This window comes from Neurospora tetraspora (genome assembly GCF_033439725.1).
Source record: "Neurospora tetraspora strain CBS 560.94 chromosome Unknown B0H65scaffold_6, whole genome shotgun sequence".
In the NCBI taxonomy this organism is placed as follows: Eukaryota; Fungi; Ascomycota; class Sordariomycetes; order Sordariales; family Sordariaceae; genus Neurospora; species Neurospora tetraspora.
The window spans coordinates 1,569,062-1,593,297 of record NW_026944388.1 but is presented as its reverse complement, the minus strand read 5'-3'; the positions used below and the strand labels follow the sequence as shown (position 1 = coordinate 1,593,297).

General features: G+C 53.1%; 8 protein-coding genes across 8 annotated transcripts; 4 read left to right on the top strand and 4 right to left on the bottom strand.

Moving 5' to 3' along the window:
- Positions 1-1,203: 1,203 nt before the first annotated feature.
- Positions 1,204-2,769, bottom strand: B0H65DRAFT_258737 (concanavalin A-like lectin/glucanase domain-containing protein). Its single transcript, XM_062822588.1, has one exon. It carries the CDS (start codon positions 2,555-2,557, stop codon positions 1,349-1,351), a length of 1,209 nt encoding a protein of 402 aa, XP_062679365.1. The 5' UTR covers positions 2,558-2,769; the 3' UTR covers positions 1,204-1,348.
- A 1,480-nt stretch (positions 2,770-4,249) lies between these two features.
- B0H65DRAFT_528889 (uncharacterized protein) lies at positions 4,250-6,009 on the top strand. Its single transcript, XM_062828905.1, has 2 exons — positions 4,250-4,503; positions 4,601-6,009. The coding sequence occupies exon 2, from the start codon at positions 4,634-4,636 to the stop codon at positions 5,672-5,674; it is 1,041 nt and encodes a 346-aa protein (XP_062679364.1). The 5' UTR covers positions 4,250-4,503; positions 4,601-4,633; the 3' UTR covers positions 5,675-6,009.
- On the bottom strand, positions 6,010-8,867 carry B0H65DRAFT_498000 (rRNA processing/ribosome biogenesis-domain-containing protein). Its single transcript, XM_062827805.1, has 2 exons — positions 8,281-8,867; positions 6,010-8,220 (listed from the first exon to the last, which is right to left on the bottom strand). The coding sequence occupies exons 1-2, from the start codon at positions 8,617-8,619 to the stop codon at positions 6,043-6,045; spliced, it is 2,517 nt and encodes an 838-aa protein (XP_062679363.1). The 5' UTR covers positions 8,620-8,867; the 3' UTR covers positions 6,010-6,042.
- Positions 8,868-9,214: 347 nt separating this feature from the next.
- Positions 9,215-13,522, top strand: B0H65DRAFT_528884 (uncharacterized protein). Its single transcript, XM_062828904.1, has 4 exons — positions 9,215-9,479; positions 9,623-9,743; positions 9,816-12,601; positions 12,664-13,522. Exons 1-4 carry the CDS (start codon positions 9,477-9,479, stop codon positions 13,291-13,293), a joined length of 3,540 nt encoding a protein of 1,179 aa, XP_062679362.1. The 5' UTR covers positions 9,215-9,476; the 3' UTR covers positions 13,294-13,522.
- A 139-nt stretch (positions 13,523-13,661) lies between these two features.
- B0H65DRAFT_472300 (dihydrofolate reductase-like domain-containing protein) lies at positions 13,662-14,777 on the top strand. The gene is made up of 2 exons (XM_062827142.1): positions 13,662-13,996; positions 14,177-14,777. Exons 1-2 carry the CDS (start codon positions 13,847-13,849, stop codon positions 14,717-14,719), a joined length of 693 nt encoding a protein of 230 aa, XP_062679361.1. The 5' UTR covers positions 13,662-13,846; the 3' UTR covers positions 14,720-14,777.
- B0H65DRAFT_258650 (ubiquinol-cytochrome C chaperone-domain-containing protein) lies at positions 14,768-16,602 on the bottom strand. The gene is made up of 2 exons (XM_062822587.1): positions 15,758-16,602; positions 14,768-15,647 (listed from the first exon to the last, which is right to left on the bottom strand). Exons 1-2 carry the CDS (start codon positions 16,218-16,220, stop codon positions 15,001-15,003), a joined length of 1,110 nt encoding a protein of 369 aa, XP_062679360.1. The 5' UTR covers positions 16,221-16,602; the 3' UTR covers positions 14,768-15,000.
- Positions 16,603-16,751: 149 nt separating this feature from the next.
- On the bottom strand, positions 16,752-18,519 carry B0H65DRAFT_472297 (putative3-oxoacyl--synthase). Its single transcript, XM_062827141.1, has 3 exons — positions 17,961-18,519; positions 17,169-17,891; positions 16,752-17,112 (listed from the first exon to the last, which is right to left on the bottom strand). The coding sequence occupies exons 1-3, from the start codon at positions 18,381-18,383 to the stop codon at positions 16,951-16,953; spliced, it is 1,308 nt and encodes a 435-aa protein (XP_062679359.1). The 5' UTR covers positions 18,384-18,519; the 3' UTR covers positions 16,752-16,950.
- Positions 18,520-19,329: 810 nt separating this feature from the next.
- B0H65DRAFT_550873 (small oligopeptide transporter) lies at positions 19,330-22,245 on the top strand (the record flags this gene model as incomplete). The annotated part of the gene is made up of 6 exons (XM_062829769.1): positions 19,330-20,167; positions 20,230-20,569; positions 20,632-20,850; positions 20,904-21,099; positions 21,162-21,367; positions 21,474-22,245. The coding sequence occupies 6 exons, from the start codon at positions 19,330-19,332 to the stop codon at positions 22,243-22,245; spliced, it is 2,571 nt and encodes an 856-aa protein (XP_062679358.1).
- Positions 22,246-24,236: the final 1,991 nt, after the last annotated feature.

The following is a 24,236-nucleotide window of genomic DNA, read 5'->3' as shown; positions in this document are numbered from 1 at the left end:
GATGGTGTAGATCGGATGGTCTAGATGACGCTGGTAGGCGTTCAGGCAGGAAAAGTGCCGGTGGTTGTAGGCGGGCAGTAGTCTAAGCTCAATGGATAGATAGGCTGGGAAGGTGCGAGTCGATAATTCACTGAAAGTGGCTTCAGATCGCACTTGCTACTTATTCTCATAGCATCACAAACAAATAGTAGTCACTTGTGTGAAATCCAGTCAACTTGACACATTGTAACATCACGCACAGCAGCTGAGCTTAATCAGATCAAGTCTTGCCCCTTTCAGAAGCACTTGCCTCGTAAAGATCACCTCACTACGCAATTCGAACCATGGTTTTCAACTTCCGGAAACGCAATCTCAATGTCGGTAGTTCAGACATAGCTTTAGATCAAATGCCGGATCTAAATGTACGGTACTTGTCTTCAATACCTATGCTTGAAATGATCCTGGAAAGAAAAGTTCGCATAAAGTCCTGCGAGTTGAGTCGAGTTATATGAATGACACTTTACTTGGAGCAAGATATGAGTGCCAAACCGGGGTGTTGCAGTTCGGAACCATCGTTGTGGTTAAGTTTGGTCTAACATAATATGTATGATTCTAGTCGATCTGAATAGGAGGATATCGAAGGGAAGGTGAGTTTTGGTGAACTTTGTAGTTTGCCATGAAATAGGGTGGGAAAGGGTACAATTAGGTAGCCTTGGTATTATAGTCGTTCCGGAGTTGTTGTTTGTATGTTCTATTCGTCACCACGGGGTGTTCATAGGTAATGATTGATAACCTAAACATGGTTCCGTCTCTTCCTTGGCCCTTTCGGGAAAACCTATCTTCACCACTGGCTCTTCACCTTGATACTTTCCTTGATTGACTGTGCTGTGCTATATTATACCATGCTAGAGACCCTTCCGTTACGTTCACGGTTTCGCGGGCCTAGTTTTAACGTCTTGCGTGGGACGCATCCTTGGCATCTTGATGGCTTAACAGCTTGTAATTGTTGTAAGCAACATCGGAAATAACATACGATACTTTCCAATGGGTAGCCATATGTAAGAAACACAAGCGTGGCATGGAGGAGAACAACCAATAAGTAAAGTAACGCCGGCTGGGTAATCATTGGCAGTAGTCACTCCCCCGGTAAACTGGGTACCTCGTGAATAATACTCCAGCTCCTCTCCTCATTCTTGGGTAGACCCCGGCAAAGGGAGTTGCAACTACCGCCCTCTTCATGATCAAACCTTCAGACACCCTCACCACTGGAATCACTTAAGGATAAAACATCATAAACATGTTTATGTACAGCCAAACCTCACCCTCCTAACGCCATTGTATGTAACAAATCCACTTACACCCGGTCTCTCTACCACAACCACCCAGAAGACAAAGCAAGCATACCCAGAACCGTCAAAGAGGGTATCCAAGTGATCAACCCTCCACCGACCATCCTCACCCCTCCATTATTCCATAACGTCACCGGCTTCCCCCTCTCCGTCGTCTCATCAATACTGCACACCACATCACAGCTCCCATCCTTCTCATCATCATCATCATCTCCATCCCTCCCTCTCAGCATCCCGGTCCCGCCGTTTCTTTTCCTCTTCTTCGCCGGATTCTCATCTGTGGCATTATACACAATCTCCAACCACTGAATCTGCAAATACGCCGCCTCATTAACCGTCATATTCCCGCTCCACTCGCCACCATCGCTCCAAGCATTCAATATGACCTTGCTAGGATCCCTCGGCGTCTGGAACGAAATAGTCGCTACCTCGGTTCCATCCACATACCAGACCGTCTCCTTCGGTGTCCAGTCGAGCCGGTGCACAGCCCAGTGGGTCCAATCCGGGAGACCTTGGGGAATCGTGACGTTCTTAGTGGCGTGGTCGATCTCGTCGCCGTCCTCCGTGTAGGACGGCTGGTTGGTGTACTGGATCGTGTTGCGCGGGTCCATGGTGCGCACTTCGAGATCGGACTCCTGCACGTCCGCGAGGCGGTCGGAGCCGCGGTAGGTGAATAAGGCGGTGATGGCTCCCGGAGATCCGACGGTGCGGGCGAGCATGCGGACCGAGAGGTACTGGAAGCCGGGCGCGACGGACTCGATTTCGGAGGCGGTTTGGAAGTCCTTGAGACGTTGGGTGCGCAGGGTGAGCCAGGTCTGCGAGGACGGGTTGCGGTCGCCGTTGGCTTCGATGTAGACGTTGTTTGGCGAGTTGACCATGAGCACGGTGGCGTCCTCGCGGGTTTGGTGGCTGTTGTTCCAGCTTTGCACCCAGAAGGTCTCAGTCCATTCTTTGGAGGTGAAGTATTCGCTGGTTACCGGCGCACTTCCGCTGTCGTTGGGTTTGGCGATGGTGGGCGGAACGCCGGCGTGCTTAGCAAGGTTTCGGAAATCTAGAAACCTGTGGGTGGCGAAGAAGGAAGCTTGTGTACCGTTTGTTAGATAACACTCGCATTTTGAATCGTCGGTAAGAGAGGGTGCCGCTGATGCTAGAGGGGAAGCGATGGTGATAAGGGTGATGAGTGAGGATAAACTTGTATGAGTTCTTCCTCTCCTTTGATGTGTCTCCATCTTAGCTCGAGTCGAGTTTAGCCCTGTCACCAACAATTTCGAGTGTAAAACAGCAGAGAGGAGTGGCCCACGCCGAATATCGATCAGTCAAAATCGAGATCTGAGTCAAGGGGTAGCCACGTGTAAAATGAGACTCAACCACAAAGCTTGATGATTCTCACGAAGGAGACAAGAATTGAGGAGTACACCTGGATGCAATGACACAACAGTGGGCTGAATGTAACAACAGGGGGTCAAATCAGTCCCTATGTGGATGCCGTGTATAAAGCAGCCAGAAGGGTATAAAGATGCAATAAGTTGAGTAATGCGAATAGTTCAACCAGCTTTCGAACGAAAACTCTCGAAATATTTCCTGAGCAGAATCGTCAGGTAGGTCAAGTACAGGAGGCCGCCGGATCAAGGATGAATGAGAGATGTCCTGCTGTTTATAGCTTACAGATGCTGTGTTTGGTGCTACCAAGTCCCAGGTCGAGGCATCTTCGTCTTCGGGTCGATTGGCCAATGTTAGTGCTGGTCGACCACGGAGACCAGGAGAAAGTAGCAGTCGGAGGAGTGGTGATGATAAAAAAGGGAGATCTGCGTATGCTTTTTAGACGTTGACCCGTGGAATGGAGTGAAGCTACCCATCTTTTCTGGTACCATACCACTCTTCCTAGCCAAGTTTGCCTGGGCCTTTCAGACATGAGAAAACAAACAGAAGGTGAGTAGGCTGAGCAAGTTGCGGCCATCGACAGATGAAACCTCTTCTCCAAGGTCCAAGGTCCAGGATGCTTGGATCCGCATTTTGCCAAATAGCATATGTGTGCAGTTGATGGGGTTTACTATCCGGTTAAAGACGCAAAGGCGGTACAGCCAGTAGGTGCTCGAAGAGGGGAAGACGACCAGGTCGGAAGTCAATATATACTCACGACGCTTGCGCCGCCGAGCCCCAACACCAGGAACCACTTCCTGGCTTCAGGACCAGGTCAAGCTTATTAACTTGCAACCACGGCAAGATCCGAGGGAAGGGGCTTGTATGTGATGAAGAGGTCGCCTGCCGCACCGGCTTCGATGCGATGACACTATCGCGATGTCCATCATCCACTCTCTGTGAGAATCAGGATGGTCACTCATCAAATACTCCGCAATGTTTAGCACAGCCTGGTGAAATCTTTGATGTCGGGCAGTTAGATAGGGAGATGGGTTGGAGTCGACGTAAGACTCTTTTTGTTGTTGGAGTTTCGTGGCGGAGCTCTCGACATTCCGATTGGAGGCTGTACTCGCACTGATGTGCTGCAAGGGGAAGACGAGAAGGGAGCTGACAGTGACGCCTGGAGGGAGTCAGGTCCACTGCTGAGTGGTTGGTCCTTGGACGTTGATCATGTCGATATCACAGGCCGCGCCTCCAATCGATGTCACGAGTTGGAAATGCGTGAGACTTGACAGCGTCAACTTTTGGAAATTCGTAAAAGATGTGATGACAGAAGGGAAGTTCAAGGGAAGAGATGGAACGCTTGTGTTTAAGCTTAACGAGCATCAATGGGTCCCGATCCACATCCAAGACACCGTGACCCACCTTGTCCTGACACGGACCATGCAGGACGCCGCTGCAAACGCCAAGGCCCCGATTCTATGGCGACAGTCCATGTGACAGCTGCTTGCCAACTGCTTTGACACGCACAGACAGCTGTAGCTCTGATTGCCGCCGGCATTCAGCTCTGGGGTGCATTGGTACGATGGCGCCCTCTGGACGACACTGCAGACTCTCAGCTTCCCTTCCAAAACATCATCTTCAAATCAACATCACGTAGGCTCAGCGGCAGACGTGGATCGCCAAACTGAACCATATCAAGCTCACACTCCATTGTTTACCGCAATCAGCTTAAATCGCCTTTGCAATTCTACTTGGTACAACACAGCGCCCTACAGCTCCTCCTCCGTCTGCAGTAATCTTCTTCTCCGGCACAGTAAGGCAACTGAAACCGTCAGGAAATGCATATACTCGCTTTGAATCTACTACACTCAGACTGGTCGGCGTTTCATTGACAAGATCTAACTCGGCAGTTCAATTACCAAACACAACCCCAATAATCCGCCATGTCCACGCCACCTCCAACTTATTCCGCTACCGCGCAAGAAGTGGTGCAGGAGGAGCGTAAAGAAGATGGAACAAAGGTCACAGAGGTTACCGATGGCGCAACAGAGGCGCCCGCCGCCGCCGAACAAGTGCTCGACAGCAATGAAACGGTAGAGGAATCGAACCCTCAATCGGTAGAAGAAGACCGAAAAGACCAAGAGCACGAGGACGATCCCGCGCAAAAGTCGAAATCCGAGTCCCCAGACGGTCAAGCTTCGTCGCAAGGCGACCGCGAGTCGTCCTCGCCATCGCCATCCTCACCAGATCGGGATGAGAGCGCCGAACCCGGTGAAATCGACGAAAGCGCCCCTCCCCTTCCCGACGAGCCTCTCCCGGACCAGACAGACAACGGCGAATCATCGTCATCTGCACCTCCTCTACCCGCTGAGCCGGCGCCCGAACCAGAAGACGACGGCTGGGAGTACCATTGGAATCCCAACGACTCGTCTTACTGGTTCTACAACCGATTTACTGGCGTATGGCAGAAGGAGAATCCACGAATTCCAACCGCGACAGCAGCAGCAGCAGCGGTGGTGGCGCCGGTGGTCGTCCCTTCTGCCGTAGAACCCACAACCATCAGCAACCCCATCTCCGTTGCCGGCGGCTACAATCCCGCCATTCACGGCGACTACGACGAGAACGCGTGGTATGCCGTCAACGCTCGCGCGGCTGCCGAGGCCGCCGCTGCCGCCACCAACCCGCTCGCCGGCTTGGACCCCACCGCTGCTGGGGCCGAGTTAGCCAGCACCGGCTACTTCAACCGGGCTACGGGCCAGTGGCAAGCGCCGGACCAGAACGTAGAGCGCCACTCGGACGAGGCCAAGAGCAAAAGGCAACTGAACGCCTACTTTGACGTGGATGCGGCGGCGAATATGCACGACGGCCGAAGTCTCAAGGCGGAAAGGTCGGGCAAGAAGCCAAGTAGGGCCGAGCTGAAGGCGTTCAAGGAAAAGAGAAGGGCAAAGAAGGAGGAAAAGAGGAGGGCTTGGTTGCGTGATTGAGATACCATTCCATCGTCAGCCAAGCGTGGTTTGCTTGTCGCCTGTCCTTCTGGGTTTGCTTCTAGACGTAGAATCAGGCGGGTGGAAATCTTTTTTGAGGCATACATTTCATTCTATACCCGGGGGTTCTTGACGTTGACCACGCTTGTTATTCTTTAGTTTCGATTGACTAGAGGTTTGGGGTAACCTTTGAGCTGGATATTCTGTCTTTGGTTGGATGAAGTTGACTGGTCTTATACAGAGTCTCTCAGATACGTAGGTGGGTTTGCGCTGAGTCTGAGAGTAGATAGGGACAAGCAGATCACTTTCCTGAATATATATCTATTTACACGAGTACTTTCACATCCAAATTCCCAAAGGTATCAAATCTACTCTTCATCCTCCTCATCCTCACTGTCCTCGAGCGACATATCGATCTGGACGCTCTCCCCACTATCGCTATCCTCACTATCATCCTCACCCTCTTTCTGTTCCATCACAGCCACAACTGGTTTCGCCGGGGGCGGGGCCACAGCGGGCGTAGCGACCTCCTCCGCGACCTCAGCAGCAGTCGTGGAAGGCGTGTCCTCTTCAGCGTCAAGAGTCTTTCTCCTCGAACTCCTGGTAACTCTCTTAGAAGGAGTCGCAGCCTCCTCTTCAATTTTACGCTTGGGTTTGTTTACCAAGCCCTGCGCAGCCCTCCGAGCCCTCGATTCGGGACTGTCGATAGGGACGGTGGCAAACGGGTTCGGTTTGCTGGTGGTCTCTTCAGCAGCACTCTTTTCCGCAGCAGCACCCCAGACCCCCTTAGCAGCAGCAGCGGCGGCGGCCTTGCTCTTCTGGTTCTGATCCTCAGCAGCGAGCTGGGCATCCGCCTCCTTATCAGCGTCCGCCTCAGCATCCTCAGCATCAACCATCTCCTCATCCTCATCCTCATCTTCATCCTCATCCTTATCACCAGTCTTAGCGGCAGCAGCAGCCAACTCCTCCAACCCCTCCTCGGGATCCCAACTAGTAGCCACAGTCTGGCTCACACCCGCACCAATTCTCATCAGATTCGTCCGCAACACTTCCACCTCCTGATCGGCAGGGAACTGCCTAACCAAGAACGGCAAAATGGTAGGGTAATACCTGCCCCGTGTGTCCTTGTACGGGTTCAGCACGCTGGCTAGCATCGCTTGCTTGCTGTTGGCTAGGATGGCGGTGCGGTCGACTAGGCCGCGCGCTTCGGGGGAGAGGTGGCGCTGCGGGAGGCGGGAGAGGAAGAGGGGGAGGAGGGAGAGGGCGGCAGCGAAGATGGGATCCGAAGAAGGAGAGGAGGAGGTGGTGGTGGAAGCGGTGAGGTAGGCGTCTGCGTTACCGGAGGACTGGGCTTTCTGGGGGTTCAGGATGCCGGCGCCGTTCTTACCGGCAGTGGGTTTCTTGGGGTTGGGGTTGGGGTTCATGGTGGTGCTGGTGCTGTTGCTGTCCTGCTTGCCGCCGGCGGGGGAGTCGTAGTGGCCCGTGGCGCGGAGGATGTCCTGGCAGGTGGACTGGATGACGGGGGCCATGGAGTCGACGGTGAGTTTGAGGAGGCCCGGGCCGGAGATCTCGAGGAGGTCCTTGGCGAGGACGTAGACGGTCTCGCGGATGGCGGCAATGTGCCGGCCCGAGGTAAAGACGCGGACCATCTGGTCGAGGATGTCGGTGGCCAGCGGCAGGGCGTTGACAGCCAGGCGACGGAGGAGGACGGTGTGCAGGTTAAGGATGGCCATGTGGACCTCGGGGAGGACGCTCCAGAGTTCGGCCTTTTCGTCCCTGCTGATGGCCGGGTTCGTCTCGACGCTGTCTTCGCCGGTGGTGGGCTTGGGGAGGGTGATGAGGGTGATGCGCGAGGCGAGGTCGAGGAGCTCCCCGACGGGAACGGTGACGGGCGCCTTGGTGGGCACCTTGAGGTACTCAATGAGCTGGCCGACGAGGCCGGTAAGTCTCTCGGAGCCGGCAGTGACACCGGTCCAGGCAGGGAGTTCGTCGGCCTCGTCACCTCCCCCGGAAGGCTCACCGTCGGTACGGGCTGTGTCCACTCTGTAGCCGGCGGTGGATTCCCAGGACTCCCGGACAGCACGGAAGACTTGGTCGGCTGTGGCATGGGCCTCCTTGATATACGACTTGATGCCCTTCACCCACTCGTCGCTGCTACCGTTCTTAGGCGCCGTATAGTGAAGCACAATAAGCAGCGAGCGGGCGCTCTCTCTCAGGCTCTGGGGGACGATGACGGCGTCAGACATGGTAGGGGCGACGTAAGCCTTGAAGGCAGCTCGGATCTGGGCGTTGAAGGGTCTCGTGGTGGTAGGATACAAGGCCACGATCTTGGAAAGAGAGCCAGCAACAGTATCGACAAAAGACGTGGGAACCTTGGGTGCCTTGCTCGAGGCAGGCGGCTTGACGAGGTTCAGCATGGCAGTGACGAAGCTGGGGAGAGTGGGCGTGGCCATCTCTCTGACCAGTGTCTGGTAACCCTGGAGGAGAGAGTAGATCTTGGTCAGGGTGATGACACATAGCTCCTTGGACACGAGGGGATCAGGTTTCTAGATGATATTATCAGTATGAACTTCCGTTGTCCGCCAGTGTCTACTTGAGATTCTCACCCCCAAAATGCTGATCAAACCCCTGATCCATGCGTCTGAAGCCTTCAAGCTTTCCCATCCTCCAACATCAACGACAGCCTTAACCAGGGAGACGGCGGCAAAACGGCCGGACGCACTCTTGCCCGTAAGAAGCGTAGTGATGTGAGTTCTCAATCTGTGAACAAGCGTAGCAGTTTCCGAAGACTTGTCCTTGGCCTTGGTCTCTGGCACGGCGGACAGGGCCTCTCCGCAACGAAGAACATGGCTGACGAGGAGGGGGCAGATATGAGGAAGATCGTCAACTGGTGTCGATGCGAGTCTGCGGCAAAGAACACGCAGGTCTGGTGGTGGGATTGCCATTTTGTATATATTACACTTAACGGATAGGTAGTCAAGTGGTGTTGGTGTTGAGGAGGTTGTGTTGTTCAGGATGAAAATGGTCCAAGTTTTTTCCCCAGTAGTAAGATTTTGAGGATTCACACGTGCGGCTGGTCTTCGAACCCAGGTTTTCAACAACAAAGCTTCGATATATGGAAAATCTACAAAGTCAATTCCCTAGAAGAATGTCACTGAGATCAAGTCCAACAATTTTTATCGAGACAAATCACGACAGTCAGTCTCTATGTTGGACAGTTGGTAGTGTGCAGTCCGTTGCCATTCCCATATCGAAACTTTTTTTCTTTACTTTTAGCTCCGGCAGGCAAATCCAGTCTTATCGCCTGCTCCGAGTCGTCACAGCAACAGTTTTACAGAAGGACAGTACAGGTAATTACAATGCTAACTTACCGCTACGTAACTAATGATGCCCCTGACCCACCCGCTAAATGAGCACTTGTAGGGCCGGGGTCCAGACCACAAGTGCAGTCAGTGTCTGAGCCCTGAAAGAACCCCTTTTATAGGGGCCGGGAGCTGTTCTTCCCAGGCGGTAAAAGCACCTTGTCGACTCCTGCCGTGTCCGCTACGCCGGGCCATGACGCCGCCACGTTCACTCCGTTCACCTTGTCGCCAGGTCGGCCGGGTACCTGACATCAATCTACAAGGCCCATCCCCTCCACTCCTTTTCTCCAAACAGGAACCCGACATAGCAACCTGACGAAGCTACTACTACTACAACTACGAAACTACAGACATTCTATATAATCTGCTGAGGATACTCAGATCACATGCCTCGTCTCGACAAGTCTTCGTAGTACGTGCTCTTTTGTAGACCAGGCAACATGGTAAGTAAACCTTGATCCATACCCGCATTTGCCTTTGCCTTTGCCTTGCCCCGGCCTCCGCCTCTTCCTTTCCCCATTGCCCGCTTCGCCTTTACGGCTTCTTTTGCCCAGACATCTTGCTGATTTTCCTTATGCAACTCTAGCCCGACGCGATAAAAGCGGCGAATTATATCCAACAGCTCGACGATGCTCGTTGCGAAGAGAACTGGGATGCTGTTCCCGAGCTGGTCCGCAAGGTGCGGAAGCATGCGCCTGACCGCATATGTATGCCTTTTACCATCTTCCTTGGATATAATGTTGTCACCGAGCTTGGAGACTGACTTTCGCCTTCATTAGGTCTCACCTTGACGGCCGAAATCGAGTTGGCCATCACCAGAGCTTGCCAGAAGGCCGCCCCGCAGGACACCGATCGGCCGAGTACTGCAGGAGGGCCTGCCGTGGGCATCGAGGTGGCAAGCCATATACCAAATCTCATCGCCGCCATCGAGAACGAAACCCAGCATCCCGAAGAAAGTTTCCAAGCCAAGGTCTGCCTAGGATGGCTACATTGGGTCATGAAAGACTACCCCATCGCCTTGGTCCGACTCCCTAAGAACTTCGACCTCGAGTACCCGCAATGCGACAACTTGGATACCCTCTCCGAATGGACCAAGGTCTGCGCCTTGAAGTCAACCTATCTTAGAGCGAACTGCCTGGCACGCGATGGGCAGCGAGATATGGCCATGGGTGCATTCGAATCCGCTCTGCCGTCTCTCAGCAGCGTTTGGACCACCAAAACGGCCCGCCACCAGCTACGGTACTGGGCCGAACTCTTCCTAACCGAATACTGTATGCTGGCAAGCCAAGCGATTCGCGAGAACGATGAGCTCCTTTCCGACCCAAACTGTCTTGCCAGCTTTCGAACGTGGTTCAAGTACTGGGCGAGCGCCAAGGGGCAACCCCTGGCTGGAGGTTATGGGTTTCGAGGCTCTGTGCCTAGGCGGCAGGTGTGGTCCGAATACTACCATGTGCTCTCCGAGCTCCTGCAACGGGACCTCCCGTTTCCCACCGGCTATTCCGAGCCCAGCAATGATTCGTCTGCTAGGAGCCAGTTGCGCGCCGAACTGAAGAAGGTAGAGGTTATCTTCCAAGGGCTGCTATATACCGAGACCAAGTTTCCAAGGGCCGACGAACAAAGAACAGAGGTCGAGCAGTTTGTCGATCGTGTCATGCAGAATTGGATCATTCTGAACGGTCACGGATGGAAAGAGCAGGATCTCGGTAAGGGCGGAAGAGATACCCTTAGCCACGGAACACTCGACACTTTGTACGGCGCCGCGACAAAGACATATCATTCGACATCTGTTTTGCGCCACCTTTTTACAGTCCACCTTGCCGTGGCCGAGTTCGACCTAGCTTTTGCGGCTTTCGATTCCTATTTGGACATTATCAAAAAGGGCAAAGCGAGAGTTGCCAAGACTGGACATCCTGAACCTGCCATGGACGATGATGCGACCATGCTTGAAACTATTTCTGCGTGTATCGCCGCCCTCTGTCGATTTGGCGGTAGAGATGCGGCTGAAAAGGCCTATCATTTAGGATTGCAGCTGGAAAATTTGCTGGAAAGGCTAGCAAATGGCGAATCGAGCGCAGAGGAGAACTTGAACGCCGCAAAAGACGGGCACTTGGTTCTCCCGGCTGCAGAATCGTTGCCCCCTCGCGCCTTAGCCCTGACATACCAGGCGGCCGGCCTCGCTAACGCGCAATGGGCGCGGATGACATACGAGTCCGAGTCTCGGACACACTTCCAGCAGAAGGCTGTTCACTGTCTGTCCAAGTCCCTCTCACCTGAGCTCGGCTTGGGCGTGGATGCAAGGGGCGTATTCGCTCTTGGTACTCTTCTGGCTGAGCAACGGAATCTTCATTACGCTATCAATCTAGTCAAGACGGCGCTCCTGGAAGATGTTGATATTGATGAGAGTCAAGAGCTGTACAGAGGACCATGCTGGCGAGAGCGATCGCTGATTCCCCTTTGGCATTTGCTGGCGCTGATGCTTAGTGCACAACAAGACTATGTCATGGCTGCTCGAGCCTGCGAAGGAGCTATGGAACAGTTCAAGGATCCATTTATCCTCTTTGGAACCAGAAGTTTGAACGGCGCCTACCAAAGTGAGCATCTCAATGAGGCTGGCGTTGAGGATGGTGGCTATACTAGCAACGGTATTGTCGACGAGATGGACGATTTCGAGAAAGAAAGCCTTCTTGAGATTAAGATGACTCAATTGGCTATTCTGGAGCTCGTTGAAGGACCGACAGTTGCCGTCAATGCCAGCTCGGAACTTCTCACGCTGTTCACAAGGTTATTTGGTGACCTAGACCAAAAGGTGGAGCTAACAAAGCCAGAACCCCCCAGGACCGCGGTCACAGCGGTGACCAAGGAGCAAAACCGAAACAGGAGAGCAAGTGTATTCGGTAGCCGGTCAGTAAGATCGGGCCGTGGGATGAGACAGAGCATTTTCGGCAGTCACGATAAGAACCTGACTGGTATTCCGCCTGTACCCCAGGCCCCCGGAGCGCCCGCGATCCAAGTCACAAACGACGAAAAACGGAAATCACACAGCCTCAGCAGGAGTGGATCTGGTAGGAGGCACAGCTTGCGAAGGAAATCTCGCAGTGAAAGCCAAGGAGCCACAGAAGCACCTCCGCCGATGCCTGTTAACGGGAGCCTGGCACATTACGCTGGTAAGGATGGTGCGGCGGCTGCTCCGCTTTCTGAAGAGCCGTCTACAGATATGGTACAACGTACCGACTCGTTTGATTCGAATGAGGACTACAACGACGGTGATGCTTCGGTTCTCGCCGAGGTTTACGGCTCGTTGCTACCGGTGATTCACTTTTCGCAGGAGCATAGCAAGAGGAAACGGAAGGCCATTCTCATCAAGGTCTGGCTGACCATCGCCGGATTTTACCGGAGGGCTGGCCTTGTTGCCGATGCACAACAAGCATGCACTGAGGCACAGAACATTGTCCAGGCACTGGAGGCCGAGATCCTGAACGATACAACAGGAAATGTGTCTCTTCGGGAGGCTGGATGGGGCGAGACCAAGAGCACTGAAGAGCTCTATGCGGATGTTTGGGCAGAGGTAAGATTATCTGGTCATGTCCTCGTGAAAAAGAAAATCATCGTACTAATATCTTTCAACAGAAGGGATATCTTTCCGTGGCATGCGGGAAGCCTTACGAGGCGCGAGCGGATTTCGAGACCGCGTTGACGCACTTCCCTGACCACCCTGTCGCCATCGTCGGGCTATCTGACATCCTTTTGGATATTTACTCGGAGAAGCTCCTCCCGCCACCTGTTGTGCCGAGCTTCAACCTGGAAGAAAGCATACTCGGCGATAACTCCACACCGCTACAAGCAACTAGCAAGTTCCCCGAACTGCCTTCACAGCCTCTCGGTCTCGGTACAAGGAAGGTAGAGGGCAAGCTGGAAAAGGAGGAGGATAACCTGGAAAACGGTATGGCTGCACTCAAGTTGAAGAGTATCTCATCACCAAACCGTGGCCCTGAACTCCCACCGCCGCATAAGGCGACCTCGCTGCCACTGCACGACCGACTTGCGGCGAGGGATCGCGCATACGGATTGCTGTCGGGCTTGACCAAGTTAGGCACCGGGTGGAACAACTCGGAGGCGTGGTTCACGCTGGCCAGGGCTTATGAGGAGAGTGGTCAAGTGGACAAGGCCAAGGGAGCGCTTTGGTGGTGCGTCGAGTTGGAGGATGGAAGGGGGGCCAGGGAGTGGACTTGTGTTGATGCTGGCGGGTATGTATTGTAGGCGATGATCATGCGAAAGCGAGTTGAGTTGCAGCAGCTCTTTCGAATGAAGCGCGCAACAAGGGGCATTTGATTGGGGTTATTATTTTGTTTAACATTTTGATCACGCGTCGGACTTTGCTTATCATCTACAGACGACGAGATATCGCTACAGTATGGATATAGATACAGGAAGGAAGTAGGAGAGAAAGATAGAAGAGGCGTGGTAATCGAGTAATGCGTAATTCTCAGTCTGAAGTCTCCCATGCGTCCACGAATATCGCGAAATGGGGAATTGTGTGCAGAAGTCTTCATTGAAGACAAAATTCTGGAGACGACGAAGTGAAACATTCAACACCAAGCCGCCCCACTTTTCACCACATTGTTTAGCATCGCTTCTTCACCCGGGCAACGGCAACCACCTTACAACTGACTCACAACAGGTCGTGAAAGAACCACGTCCCGCGATGACACAATTTCCAACAAGTAAGCCATCAATACCGACTCAGTCAATTTTTTCTCTTTCGATTCTTTAAAACATTTCTGCAGCCTGGCAAACAGAGACAAAAACAAAAATGTCAGCCATCCTCCCCTCGATCGAGCTCACGCTCATCCTCGCCGCCACGCGCGACATGGGCATCGGCCTCAACGGCGGCCTCCCTTGGAATGGTCTCAAGAAGGAAATGGTCTATTTCGCTCGCGTGACCAAGAGGTTGCCCAGTCAGGTAATTTTCTTTTTTTCTACATCTTGTCTTCCTTGCCCTTCTTCTCCGTTCTCGTCTTGTCCCTCCCCTCCCTCCCTCCCTGCTCTCCCTCCAACGCCCCTCCCCCTTTCCCCTACACTGCGACAACACAAAAACACAACCAACCAACACCAAGCTAACCCTACCCCCTCTCATCAAAAGCTCACCGGCACCAAAGCCCTCAACGCCGTCATAATGGGGCGCAAAACCTGGGACTCCATCCCGCCCAAGTTCCGCCCCTTGAAAGGCCGTCTGAACATCGTCATCAGCCGCTCTGTCACATCTCCCCCTTCCCCTTCGGATAAGTTAGAAACCGAGGAAGGGCCGGTGATGGCTTCTTCCCTGGAGCAAGCTGTTGAGTATCTTCGTGCTTGCCAGCAGCAGCAGCAGCAGCAGCAGCAGGAAGAAAGCCAACAAAAAGTTGGTAAGGTGTTTGTCATTGGCGGCGGACAAATCTACCGCGCGGCGCTGGAACTGGCGGAAGCGAAGGATGTGACGAAGAGGATTTTGTTGACGAGGGTGTTGAGTCCCGAGTTTGAGTGTGACACGTTTTTTCCTTTGGAGTTGAAGGAAGATGCAGCGGGATCGGAATGGGCGAGGAAGAGCAAGGAGGAGTTGGATGAGTTTGTGGGAGAGGAGGTGCCGGCTGGTGTGCAGGTTGAGAATGGGACGGAGTATGAGTTTCAGATGTGGGAGAGGAGGTAGATGGGGTGGAGGGAGTTGAAGGGGGGGGTTTGTGGGAAAGGAACAGACGAGCGAGTTATGTTGAGCCTTTTTGATTCCCCAAACTTTGAGTGGTATATATACATCCTGTGCTTTTTGTAGCACTTTTAGGTTCCCCTTACATGTGACCATCCATCCATCCATCCCGTCCTGCTCCCTTTTGCTTAGGGAATTCCCAATATGCTTGCTATGATACAAGGTATTTTGTACAGTCTCTCTCACTCGCCAGTTCACTATGCCGTCTCTTAGTCTACGTCCCAACTTTAAGCAGCAGTCTTGAACTTGGGCGCCGCCTTCGGCTTCTGGGACTTAGAATCGCCCTTCTGGCCTGTTACCGAAACCTGAGGCGACGCCTTAACCTCAGCCTGTCCTGCCGCCGAAACACCCTCAACATCGGCCGCCGCACCCTTACTCGTCTGACCACTCTCCAGCGCCGGGACCAGCTTATCCACCACCGCCAACTCAGCATCGGGCTTATTCTTGAACAGGGTAGGATGAAGCGCCAAACCAGCATCCTCCATGGAATCCAGATACTTCAAGCTGCTGCGCATCCAGCTAACAATAGCAGCCAGGGTACGAGCATCAATATCCTCGCTCGCCTTGAACAGGTTACGCCACACGGCAGCAGCCAAAACGGCGTCGCCCTTGACCAGCCCTTCGTCGTAGGCCATAACGACGCCGCGCCACTGCACGAACAGGTCCTGCAGGTAGCGCTGGCGCATGACGCGCGAAGACATGTCGTGGGTGCGGTCCATCTTCTCCTCGGCCTGGTGGAAGAAGTGGTCGACCAGCTGGGCCTGCCAGGTGGCGTGGGCGTCCTTGTCGAGGCAGCGCAGGCGGACGACGACGAGGTAGAGGTGGAGCATGGTTACGTGGGCCCAGGTTGAGAAGGTTGGGAGGAGGCCGAATTCTGTAAAGTAAAAGTGGTTCGTTAGCTTTGTTATTTACTTGCTTGCAATAAAGTGTTTGGCCGAGCGTATTTTCCAGGAAAGAATAAGAACCAAGGCACATTGTACGTACTCTCGTGCCAAATGCTCCCGTTACCAACACCAATCTCTTCTCCATCCGCCGTTTCCTTAACCCTTCCGGCTTTCCTGTCCTCGGGAGTGATGGTATAGTCCGCCTGCTTGGCGCAGTCCTTGTAAATGCGCTGGGTAGCGCCATAGGCGATGTAGGATGAGCTTTGGTTGCCGGCAACGGATGCCAGAAGCTTGCGGAAGCCACCGGCCAGGCCGCCGCTCTCGCCGCCGCCTTCAGCACGGCATTGGCGCGTTGTGTGTATCCGTCGAGATTGTTGTTGGAGGTTCGTGCTTCTCCTGCTGGCGGTGGTGTTTCTGGACTGGGAGGAGGAGGAGGATAGCGCGGCGCGCAAGGCGAGGGGAGTGGTGCTCTCGGCAAAGAGACCCTGGCGCAGGGTCGACGATGCGGCCGGTCCTCTCGGGAGGAGGAGGCCGAGGCCGGATCTGCAGCTGGGGCAAGCCATTGGTCGGGGTATGTTGCTCGGGCCGGAAAGCTGACGGGAATCGGTGCTTGTCTCGGGGCTTGGAGGTTGGTGGATTCGGCAGCAGTTCCGGGATCTCGAAGGTGGACGGGATGGTTCTTCACTTTCGCATTATGCCGTCATGGTGAACTGGAGAAAATGTCTGCCAGTAATTTCGCGGGGTTAGGGTTGGACGTGTTTCCATTCAGTTCTTCGCTACAGTCTTGTCCTGCCCATTGTCATTGCATCCGTTGGTAAAGCTCAAAGATAAAGCTCGTGAATGGAAATCGCTCGCCTACGCAGTTTCAGTAGGATGCCGACTTGTTTCCTCCATTTCGAGAGTTTTGTCGATATCCTACAGACTTGTAGAAGGGGTTTTGTTTGGTTTGCTCTAAGCAACCCTAACCCTTGATGATCCCTCGAAGACCAGACAGGGAGATCGACTCCGAGAGCCTGGATTTCCTTTCTTTCGACTTTATTTTGCAGGGTGATGTTGAGAAGTGGGAACTTGGTGCAGTATACACGTCACTGATATAGCGCCATGGATATGATATATTTATACAGTGAGATTTTCGCCGTTTCTATATACAATGCGTGAGCTTTATCCGTTCTGTGAGATTCTATCCGGAAAATGAACGCCCTATATGCCCTTGTGGTAATGATACATGTACAGGCCAGTGAACGGACAAACCTAGCACGGAGCCCTTCCCAGCATTGCCTCAAGCTAGGATGCCTACTCGAACTTTGAGAATACTAGGGAAGCATTGGTGCCCCCGAAACCAAAGCTGTTGGACATGGCCACCTTGACTTCCTTTTGCTGCGCCTGAACAGGGACAAAATTGAATCCAACACCGACATTGGGATTGGTCAAGTTGAGAGTGGGGGGTATGGCTCCCTGGATTCACGTTAGCAGAGGCAATAACTCTCGAGCACTACATCCCGGACACTTACCTCAGCGATGGCCAAAACCGAAAAGACGGATTCAATGGCCCCCGCGGCACCAAGAAGATGACCAATCGCTCCCTTGGTGCTGCTCACCGTAATCTTGGATTCATTGTCCACTCCTTCTTCGCCCATCATCAGCGACCGAATGGCAATCGCCTCAGCCGCATCCCCCACAGCCGTTCCGGTAGCATGGGCGTTGATATAATCCACCTCTCCCGGCTTCACATCCGCGTTCTTGAGCGCCCTCTTCATAGATAAGAACGCTCCTGAACCATCCTCCCTCGGCGCCGTCATGTGATGCGCATCACCACTGCATCCATACCCCTTCAGCTCGGCCAAGATCCTGGCGCCGCGTCTCTTGGCGTGCTCGAGCTCCTCCAGAATAAGGACAGCAGAACCCTCAGCTACCACGAAGCCGGCGCGGTCCTTGTCGAAGGGTCGGCAGGCGGATGTCGGATCGTGGTTGTACGCGGTAGATAGCGAGCGAGACCGACCAAAGCCAGCAAAAGTTAAAGGGTGAATACACGACTCAGAGCCGCCGGCGACCATGACATCGGCGTCGCCAAAGGCAATGAAACGGGAGGCGTCACCGATGGAGTGAGCGCCGGTGGTGCAAGCGGTGGTGGCGGAGTGGTTGGGTCCACGGAAACCGTAGCGCATGGCGATGTGGCCGGCCCCGAGGTTGATGAGAATCTTGGGAACGAAGAGAGGGGAGACCTTCTTGTAGCCCTACATTAACCATGTTAGACTCAAGATAACCCAAGTATAGTTCAAGGTCAAGCTTGTGTGTGCTCTTACTTCTTTGTCATACGTGACACTGGTGCTATAAATGTCATCCAAGTTGCCGATTCCACTTCCCATGCAGACGCCTGTAGCCTCAAGGTCTTCCTGCTTCGTGGGCTTCCATCCAGCATCTTGCAGGGCCATCTCGGTAGCAGCAACAGAATACTGGGCAAAGAGGGACATGCGTCTCTGGTCTGACGGTTCCAGCCAGTCCCCGGCCTTCCAAGTCTGCTCCTCAGCAACATTCTGCTTGTTTCTCAAAGCCGTAGGAACAAGGCCAGCCACAGTGCTGGTGAGTTCTTTCCATTTGTCCTGGGGCTCGAGGTCGGCGACGCTGACGATGCCTGAGTGAGAGTCCAAGAGCCGGCGCCAGGTGGGGCGGACGCCGACGGCCAAGGGAGTGATGGCACCGAGGCCTGTCACTACCACTCGTCTCATTATCTTTCCATGTTATTTTGGACGGGGAAGAGTCTAAGGAAGAGGTGCCAGGTGACAGTTGTGGTGAGAGACAACTATGTGCGGGGACGGGTGAGTGATGACGATAATAACTTTTGATATGTGAATATGCACAAAGTGAAGAGGAAGCAGCGACGTTGAAAAGATGCAGGGTTCTGCTAAGCGATACATGCATGACCGTATAAGGCTTAGCGCTGCTTTTATGCAACATTGCGGAGCATGAGGTACCAATGGGTGGAACCTCTCCTGTTTCGGGTCATCTTCAGCAGTTCAGCTCACAGCTCCCTGAAATACAGGGGTTGTTTACATTGGACCTGGCGGGAACAAAGGAGTGCCACTTCACGATATCAAAAAGCCACCTTACCATTTCCATCAAAGGTACCTGAACTAGATATGTTTGTCCGATATACCAATCTTGTATTTGTTGTCTTACATTCAAGCTATCTCCGAGTTTCCTACTTACACACAACTGCAAAGGGACCTGTATAGGGCTGAATAAGAGACAGTCAACCCACTTCACATGCGCCAACCTTGACCCTTCGTGACAACAAACCATCGAGCTATCACCACCTGCTCTCATACATCTTTACATCTAGACTATTTACATTCCTTTTCTTCCCATCGATCTTCTTTTCGTCGCCTTTGCACGTCTAAAACACCATTGACTGGACCACAAGGTCTCTTACTCTTGAGAGAACTTGGAGGATCCACCCTTTGGACGTACGGGTGTCCCGGGAGCTGCAGCTTTGTGGACAGCTTGGACCTCGTCTTCATAACTTGCACCAATACTTCACAGCTACGCACCAATCTACATACACGCCTAGATCGAGTCGAATACAGTAATCCATACCCTAGGTTCAGAAATGACAGTTCTGAAAGCATTGAGACGATAACATCTTTCATGCTCACTTGAGCGGCATCCCAAGCAATGGCCTCCTACTCGAGCCTCAGATCCTCCGGTGCTTCTATAGACGGTATGGAAGCTGTCGAATTGAAAGACAGAAGGGCATCCATGAGCGATCGGAAGTCTGGTAACTTAGAGGCCGGCGAGGAAGATATCGGGGCACCCTCTTCCTCTTGGAATGACGCACCCGGTCCCTCCCAGTCAGGCCATCGCAGACAGGACTCCCACGGCGCCGATGACGAAGATGGTTCCGAATTTGAGCTCCTCTTGGACCCAAACTTGCCTGCCGAATACAGCCACAAACTCCGGGATCTCACTCGAAAGTCACTCAGCTTCGACGACAACCAAGTAGGGGTCAAGTTCGGCGAGAGTGAGGACGAGGAGGAAGAAGAAGCAGAGAATTCACCCTATCCAGAAGTCCGGGCTGCCGTTCCCAACTTTGATCAGGACCTGCCATGCAACACCATCAGGGCGTGGACCATTGGACTATCGCTCATCTTTCTTGGGGCTTCAATGAACACCATCTTCTCATTGAGAGCACCGTCGATCAGTCTTGGGGCACTTATTGCCCAGATTATTGCATGGCCGCTGGGACATGGCTGGGCCAGGTTTATGCCCGAACGTGAGTTCAACACCTTTGGTAAAAGGTGGAGTTTGAACCCGGGGCCTTTCAACATTAAAGAACACTCCGTCATTGTTGTTATGGCCAGTGTCTCCTTTTCTGTGGCCTATGCTACCGACATCATTTTGGCCCAAAAGGTGTTCTATAAGCAGGACTTCGGCTTGTTATGGGGAGTTCTCCTTACGATATCCACGCAAAGCTTGGGGTATGGAATTGCTGGAATGCTAAGAAGGTTTCTCGGTAAGGTCTGCATGATGTTAAAGCTACACATTCATTCACTAACTTGACTATTCTCGATCCAGTCTACCCAGCTTCCATGATCTGGCCGGGAAACCTCGTGGCAGTTACCTTGATGCACGCCATGTACGGCCAGAATGAGAAGAAGGATCCCACAATAATGGGCGGCTCAATCCCTCGGTACCGATGGTTTGCCTACATTACCCTCGGCTCTTTCTTGTACTACTTCATCCCCGGTTTCTTTGCACAGTTCCTTAGCTCTTTCGCCGTTGTGACTTGGATGGCACCAAACAATCCTGTCGTCAACCAGCTGTTTGGTTACTCGACGGGCCTTTCCCTGCTTCCTATCACGTTCGATTGGGCGCAGATTACGGGATATATTGGCTCCCCTATGGTGCCTCCATGGTAAGATCCATTGTCACCATTTCTTTTGACTGTCCATCAAGCAGAGTTAACACTCCACGTAGGCACGCCATTGCCAATACCCTAGCCGGCGTCGTGATATTTTTCATAATTGCTGCCAGCTTTCTGCAGTACACCGGGGCGTGGTACGGCAAGTATCTGCCGATGAGCGACTCCAGCGTCTATGACAATACGGGCAAGACGTACAATGTCTCTCGAGTCCTTAGCAAGGACTTCACACTCGACGAGACGGCATATAACACTTACTCGCCTCTGTTCCTAAGGTGTGTTTGCTCTGAGGAGCTGCAACCTGGAAGCCGTCATCTAACTTCAATAGTACCACATTCGCCATAGCGTACGGTTTGTCTTTTGCTGCCATATCCTCGCTGATCGTGTACACCTACCTGCATCACGGGAAAACAATTTGGAGACAATGGAAGAACAGCACCAGCGAGCGACCTGATGTGCATATGAAGATGATGAGGAAGTACAAGGAGGCGCCGACGTGGTGGTATATGTCGCTCTTCGCAGTGGTGAGCACAACGTTATCCTTCACCATCCGAAGATTGGAACTAACCAGTATGCATCGAACTAGATGCTCGCCCTAGGTTTCTTCACCGTTCTAGGCTGGCAAACCAACCTCACATGGTGGGCCTTCCTCCTCGCCGTGTTCATTTCCTTCGCCTTCTCCCTTCCTATTGGTATCATCCAAGCCGTCACCAACAACCAAATCGGCTTGAACGTCTTGACCGAGTTCGTGTTTGGATACATCCAGCCAGGCCGGCCCCTAGCACTCATGATGTAAGAGGCCCCCCTCTCCCCTCTCTTCTTCTCTTAGTTCCTTCCTCACCCTCATCTCCTTCCCGTGAGCTCCATCACTAACCAAACCCTCCACCAAAAAAAAAAGCTTCAAAACCTTCGGCTACATAACCATGTCCCAAGCCCTCACCTTCGTCGGCGACCTCAAATTCGGTCACTACATGAAACTGCCCCCCCGCGTGCTCTTCTCCGCCCAAGTCGTCGCCACCACCTTCTCCTGCGTGATCCAGATCCTGGTCCTCAACTACGCCCTCCGCACCATTCCCGAAGTCTGCACCCCTGCCCAACCTCAACACTTCACCTGCCCCGGCGGGCGCGTCTTTTTTTCCGCAAGCGTCATCTGGGGCCTCATCGGTCCCGCTAGGATGTTCTCCCCGGGACAGATCTACTCGTCGCTCTTTTTGTTTTTCGTCTTGGGAGCCGTGGTGCCGCTGGTCATTTGGTTACTCCTCCGCCGCGCGCAAAAGCGGAATCCGCAGACGAAAACCTGGCTGCGCTACGTCATCGCGCCGGTCATCTTCGGCGGCGCGGGGTCGATTCCGCCCGCTAGCCCGCTGAATTATTTGAGTTGGGGCATCGTGGGGTATGGGTTCCAGTATGTGGTAAGAAAGAGACACTTTGGGTGGTGGAGCAGGTTGAATTTCTTGACGAGCTGCGGGCTCGATTTGGGATTGGCGCTGGCGACGTTGGTGGTGTTTTTCGCGTTTACGATTAATGAGATTAGTCCGCCCAGCTGGTGGGGGAATGAGGTGGTGAAGGGCACGTTGGATTTTAAGGGGATGGCGGTTAGGGAGAGGGTGGGGGAGGGAGAGACGTTTGGGCCGAGGGTTTGGGCGCTTGGAGGGGTCTGGGTAATATAAGGTAGATACGACTTTATACAACCTCAAAAGTTTGAGGGAAAAAGGAACAAAAAAAAAGAAGGTAGCCAACAGATAGCACAACCAGTTGCTCGGTTCAACTGGCCCAGTAGCCCGGCCAGTATACAACTCCCGCGGTGTACGACATGGATGGCACGCTGTCGGCCTTTGTCTTTGTTGAAAAGAACCTCATGATCTGCCCCTTACGAGAATCGAACTCGAAGTCGGACGGGGTGGGAGATGCAGAGCTGGGACGGCACTACTGTCTGCGCTATCCGGCCAGGATTGAACTGGTCGTTGGCTGGGGGTGTTGGAAGGAGGTATGGGATGGGGGTTTATAAGGTGGCCTGAGATGGAAGGAGCGGCTGCCGGCTGGGAGAGGCGGAGGCGGGAAGGTGCGAGGGGATGGTGGTGAAATAACCTGGACAGTATACGGGTGCTTCTTGTTTCGGTTGTATCTTTGAACAAGATTATACCAGCAGTATGTCTGTCCCTTACATTTAAGAGTTCGTGGTTAAGAGTGAAATGGTTGAACAAGTAGTCGGTTTATGGCTCTCCATCCATTTCCATCTCAGTTGGCCATCCGCGACAAAACCGTCACATGATATGGGCAATACGCTTCTAACAACATCGAATTACATATGATTTTCAGAATATTGTTCAGGTCAAGGTCCAGCCTCGGTGCCTATGTACAAATTAAGCCACTATAGCCACCCACCCGTCCTGCCCGCCCACAATCTCGTCCCCAGAAGTTTGTGCAACAACAGACTTTCACTCCTCCAGTCAGCCATGCATGGTATTCAAGACGAGCCGCATAAATACCCCCCTTGTCATCACCACGGTGTGTGCTGTTCCCCAGTCCGCGTCCGGTACCCGCGACACGGGGCATATCACCCGCCTCCCCATGCTTAATGCCGCTCTCATGACACGACTTGTATTTCTCTCGTACCCAGCCACTGTTTCAGTGCTGTATCTCCGCCATTACGCGGTATCTTGGTCCACTGCCATTGCCTCGACAAGGTTATTCCTGAAGGAGCGATGAAGTACTCTCCCGCTTTGTTCTTTGTGAGGAGATGCTCGAGTGCTATAAAGGTGCAGTAACTTTACTCTGTTTTGAGCAGTTGTAATGATGGAAGTATGTTTGATAGATCGTGGAAGAGAAATGGTCGATCTGTCAACAGCACTCGGTAGTTAGCAAGCAAGAAGCATCTCTCGTTGCTTAGATTCGTTCTTGGGGAGGAGCCTATCATGATCGCTCTTGAGAGAGATATCAGGAACACAAGAAAGAAAACTGTTACCGAGTACAGTGGCAGAACATACATTTCTTCCCCAACAGCCACCGCATCCCGCATAAACGGCATCGCACATGATTGCTTTTCTTCAGCAACCTTGACAGGGGTTCGTTCGAAGCTCTCAAAACACCCTGGATGATTGTCCCAGCTGCGGCAGTGGTGGTTGCTTGCCTTGAATGAACCGTTGGCATACCGACCAGGCCGACCCAACGGCCGAATTCCTCCTTGTAACTTTGCGGGTCCTTGCATGGATAGCGATGCGCTTGCCAGTCAGCAATCGACCAGCCCTTCTGGAAAAGCCGAAAAAACATGACCCCCTAATCTTCGATTTTTGTTTCAAGCCCCAGCTGTTTCCATTTTGCTTTCGGTACTTTTTTCGCCAATGATCAGTCCATGAAGCTTGTCAATGAGACCATCAGATAGTCATTTCGAATTTGGCGATTAGTGAAGAAATATCTCTCACCATCCCGCCAGTCTGGGAAAAGCCACCTCGTGGACGTCTTGTGTTTGTGTATCGACACAGCATGCTCCCAAGCGCACAAACTCAATTTCTCCCGCTTTCCCGCACCAACTGCTGTCGTTGAACGGGACACTACAGGAAAATAAGTTCTGTGTGTGCTCCTTTGGTTGGTTGGTCGACTTATCGTAGTCGATCAACCTCATGCCTCGCTCGCGAGGTGCCGGAATGAGTTCGGGAGGGTG

Coding starts and splice junctions, on each gene's coding strand:
- B0H65DRAFT_258737 (XM_062822588.1), bottom strand. CDS start 2,557: ATGGAGACACATCAAAGGAGAGGAAGAACTCATACAAGTTTATCCTCA.
- B0H65DRAFT_498000 (XM_062827805.1), bottom strand. CDS start 8,619: ATGGCAATCCCACCACCAGACCTGCGTGTTCTTTGCCGCAGACTCGCA. Junction 8,221..8,280: donor GTTTGATCAGCATTTTGGGG/GTGAGAATCTCA, acceptor AATATCATCTAG/AAACCTGATCCCCTCGTGTC.
- B0H65DRAFT_528889 (XM_062828905.1), top strand. CDS start 4,634: ATGTCCACGCCACCTCCAACTTATTCCGCTACCGCGCAAGAAGTGGTG.
- B0H65DRAFT_528884 (XM_062828904.1), top strand. Junction 9,744..9,815: donor GCATGCGCCTGACCGCATAT/GTATGCCTTTTA, acceptor CGCCTTCATTAG/GTCTCACCTTGACGGCCGAA. Junction 12,602..12,663: donor ATGCGGATGTTTGGGCAGAG/GTAAGATTATCT, acceptor ATCTTTCAACAG/AAGGGATATCTTTCCGTGGC.
- B0H65DRAFT_472297 (XM_062827141.1), bottom strand. CDS start 18,383: ATGAGACGAGTGGTAGTGACAGGCCTCGGTGCCATCACTCCCTTGGCC. Junction 17,892..17,960: donor GTGTCACGTATGACAAAGAA/GTAAGAGCACAC, acceptor TGGTTAATGTAG/GGCTACAAGAAGGTCTCCCC. Junction 17,113..17,168: donor CGGTTTTGGCCATCGCTGAG/GTAAGTGTCCGG, acceptor ACGTGAATCCAG/GGAGCCATACCCCCCACTCT.
- B0H65DRAFT_472300 (XM_062827142.1), top strand. CDS start 13,847: ATGTCAGCCATCCTCCCCTCGATCGAGCTCACGCTCATCCTCGCCGCC. Junction 13,997..14,176: donor CCAAGAGGTTGCCCAGTCAG/GTAATTTTCTTT, acceptor TCTCATCAAAAG/CTCACCGGCACCAAAGCCCT.
- B0H65DRAFT_258650 (XM_062822587.1), bottom strand. CDS start 16,220: ATGGCTTGCCCCAGCTGCAGATCCGGCCTCGGCCTCCTCCTCCCGAGA. Junction 15,648..15,757: donor CGGGAGCATTTGGCACGAGA/GTACGTACAATG, acceptor TTTACTTTACAG/AATTCGGCCTCCTCCCAACC.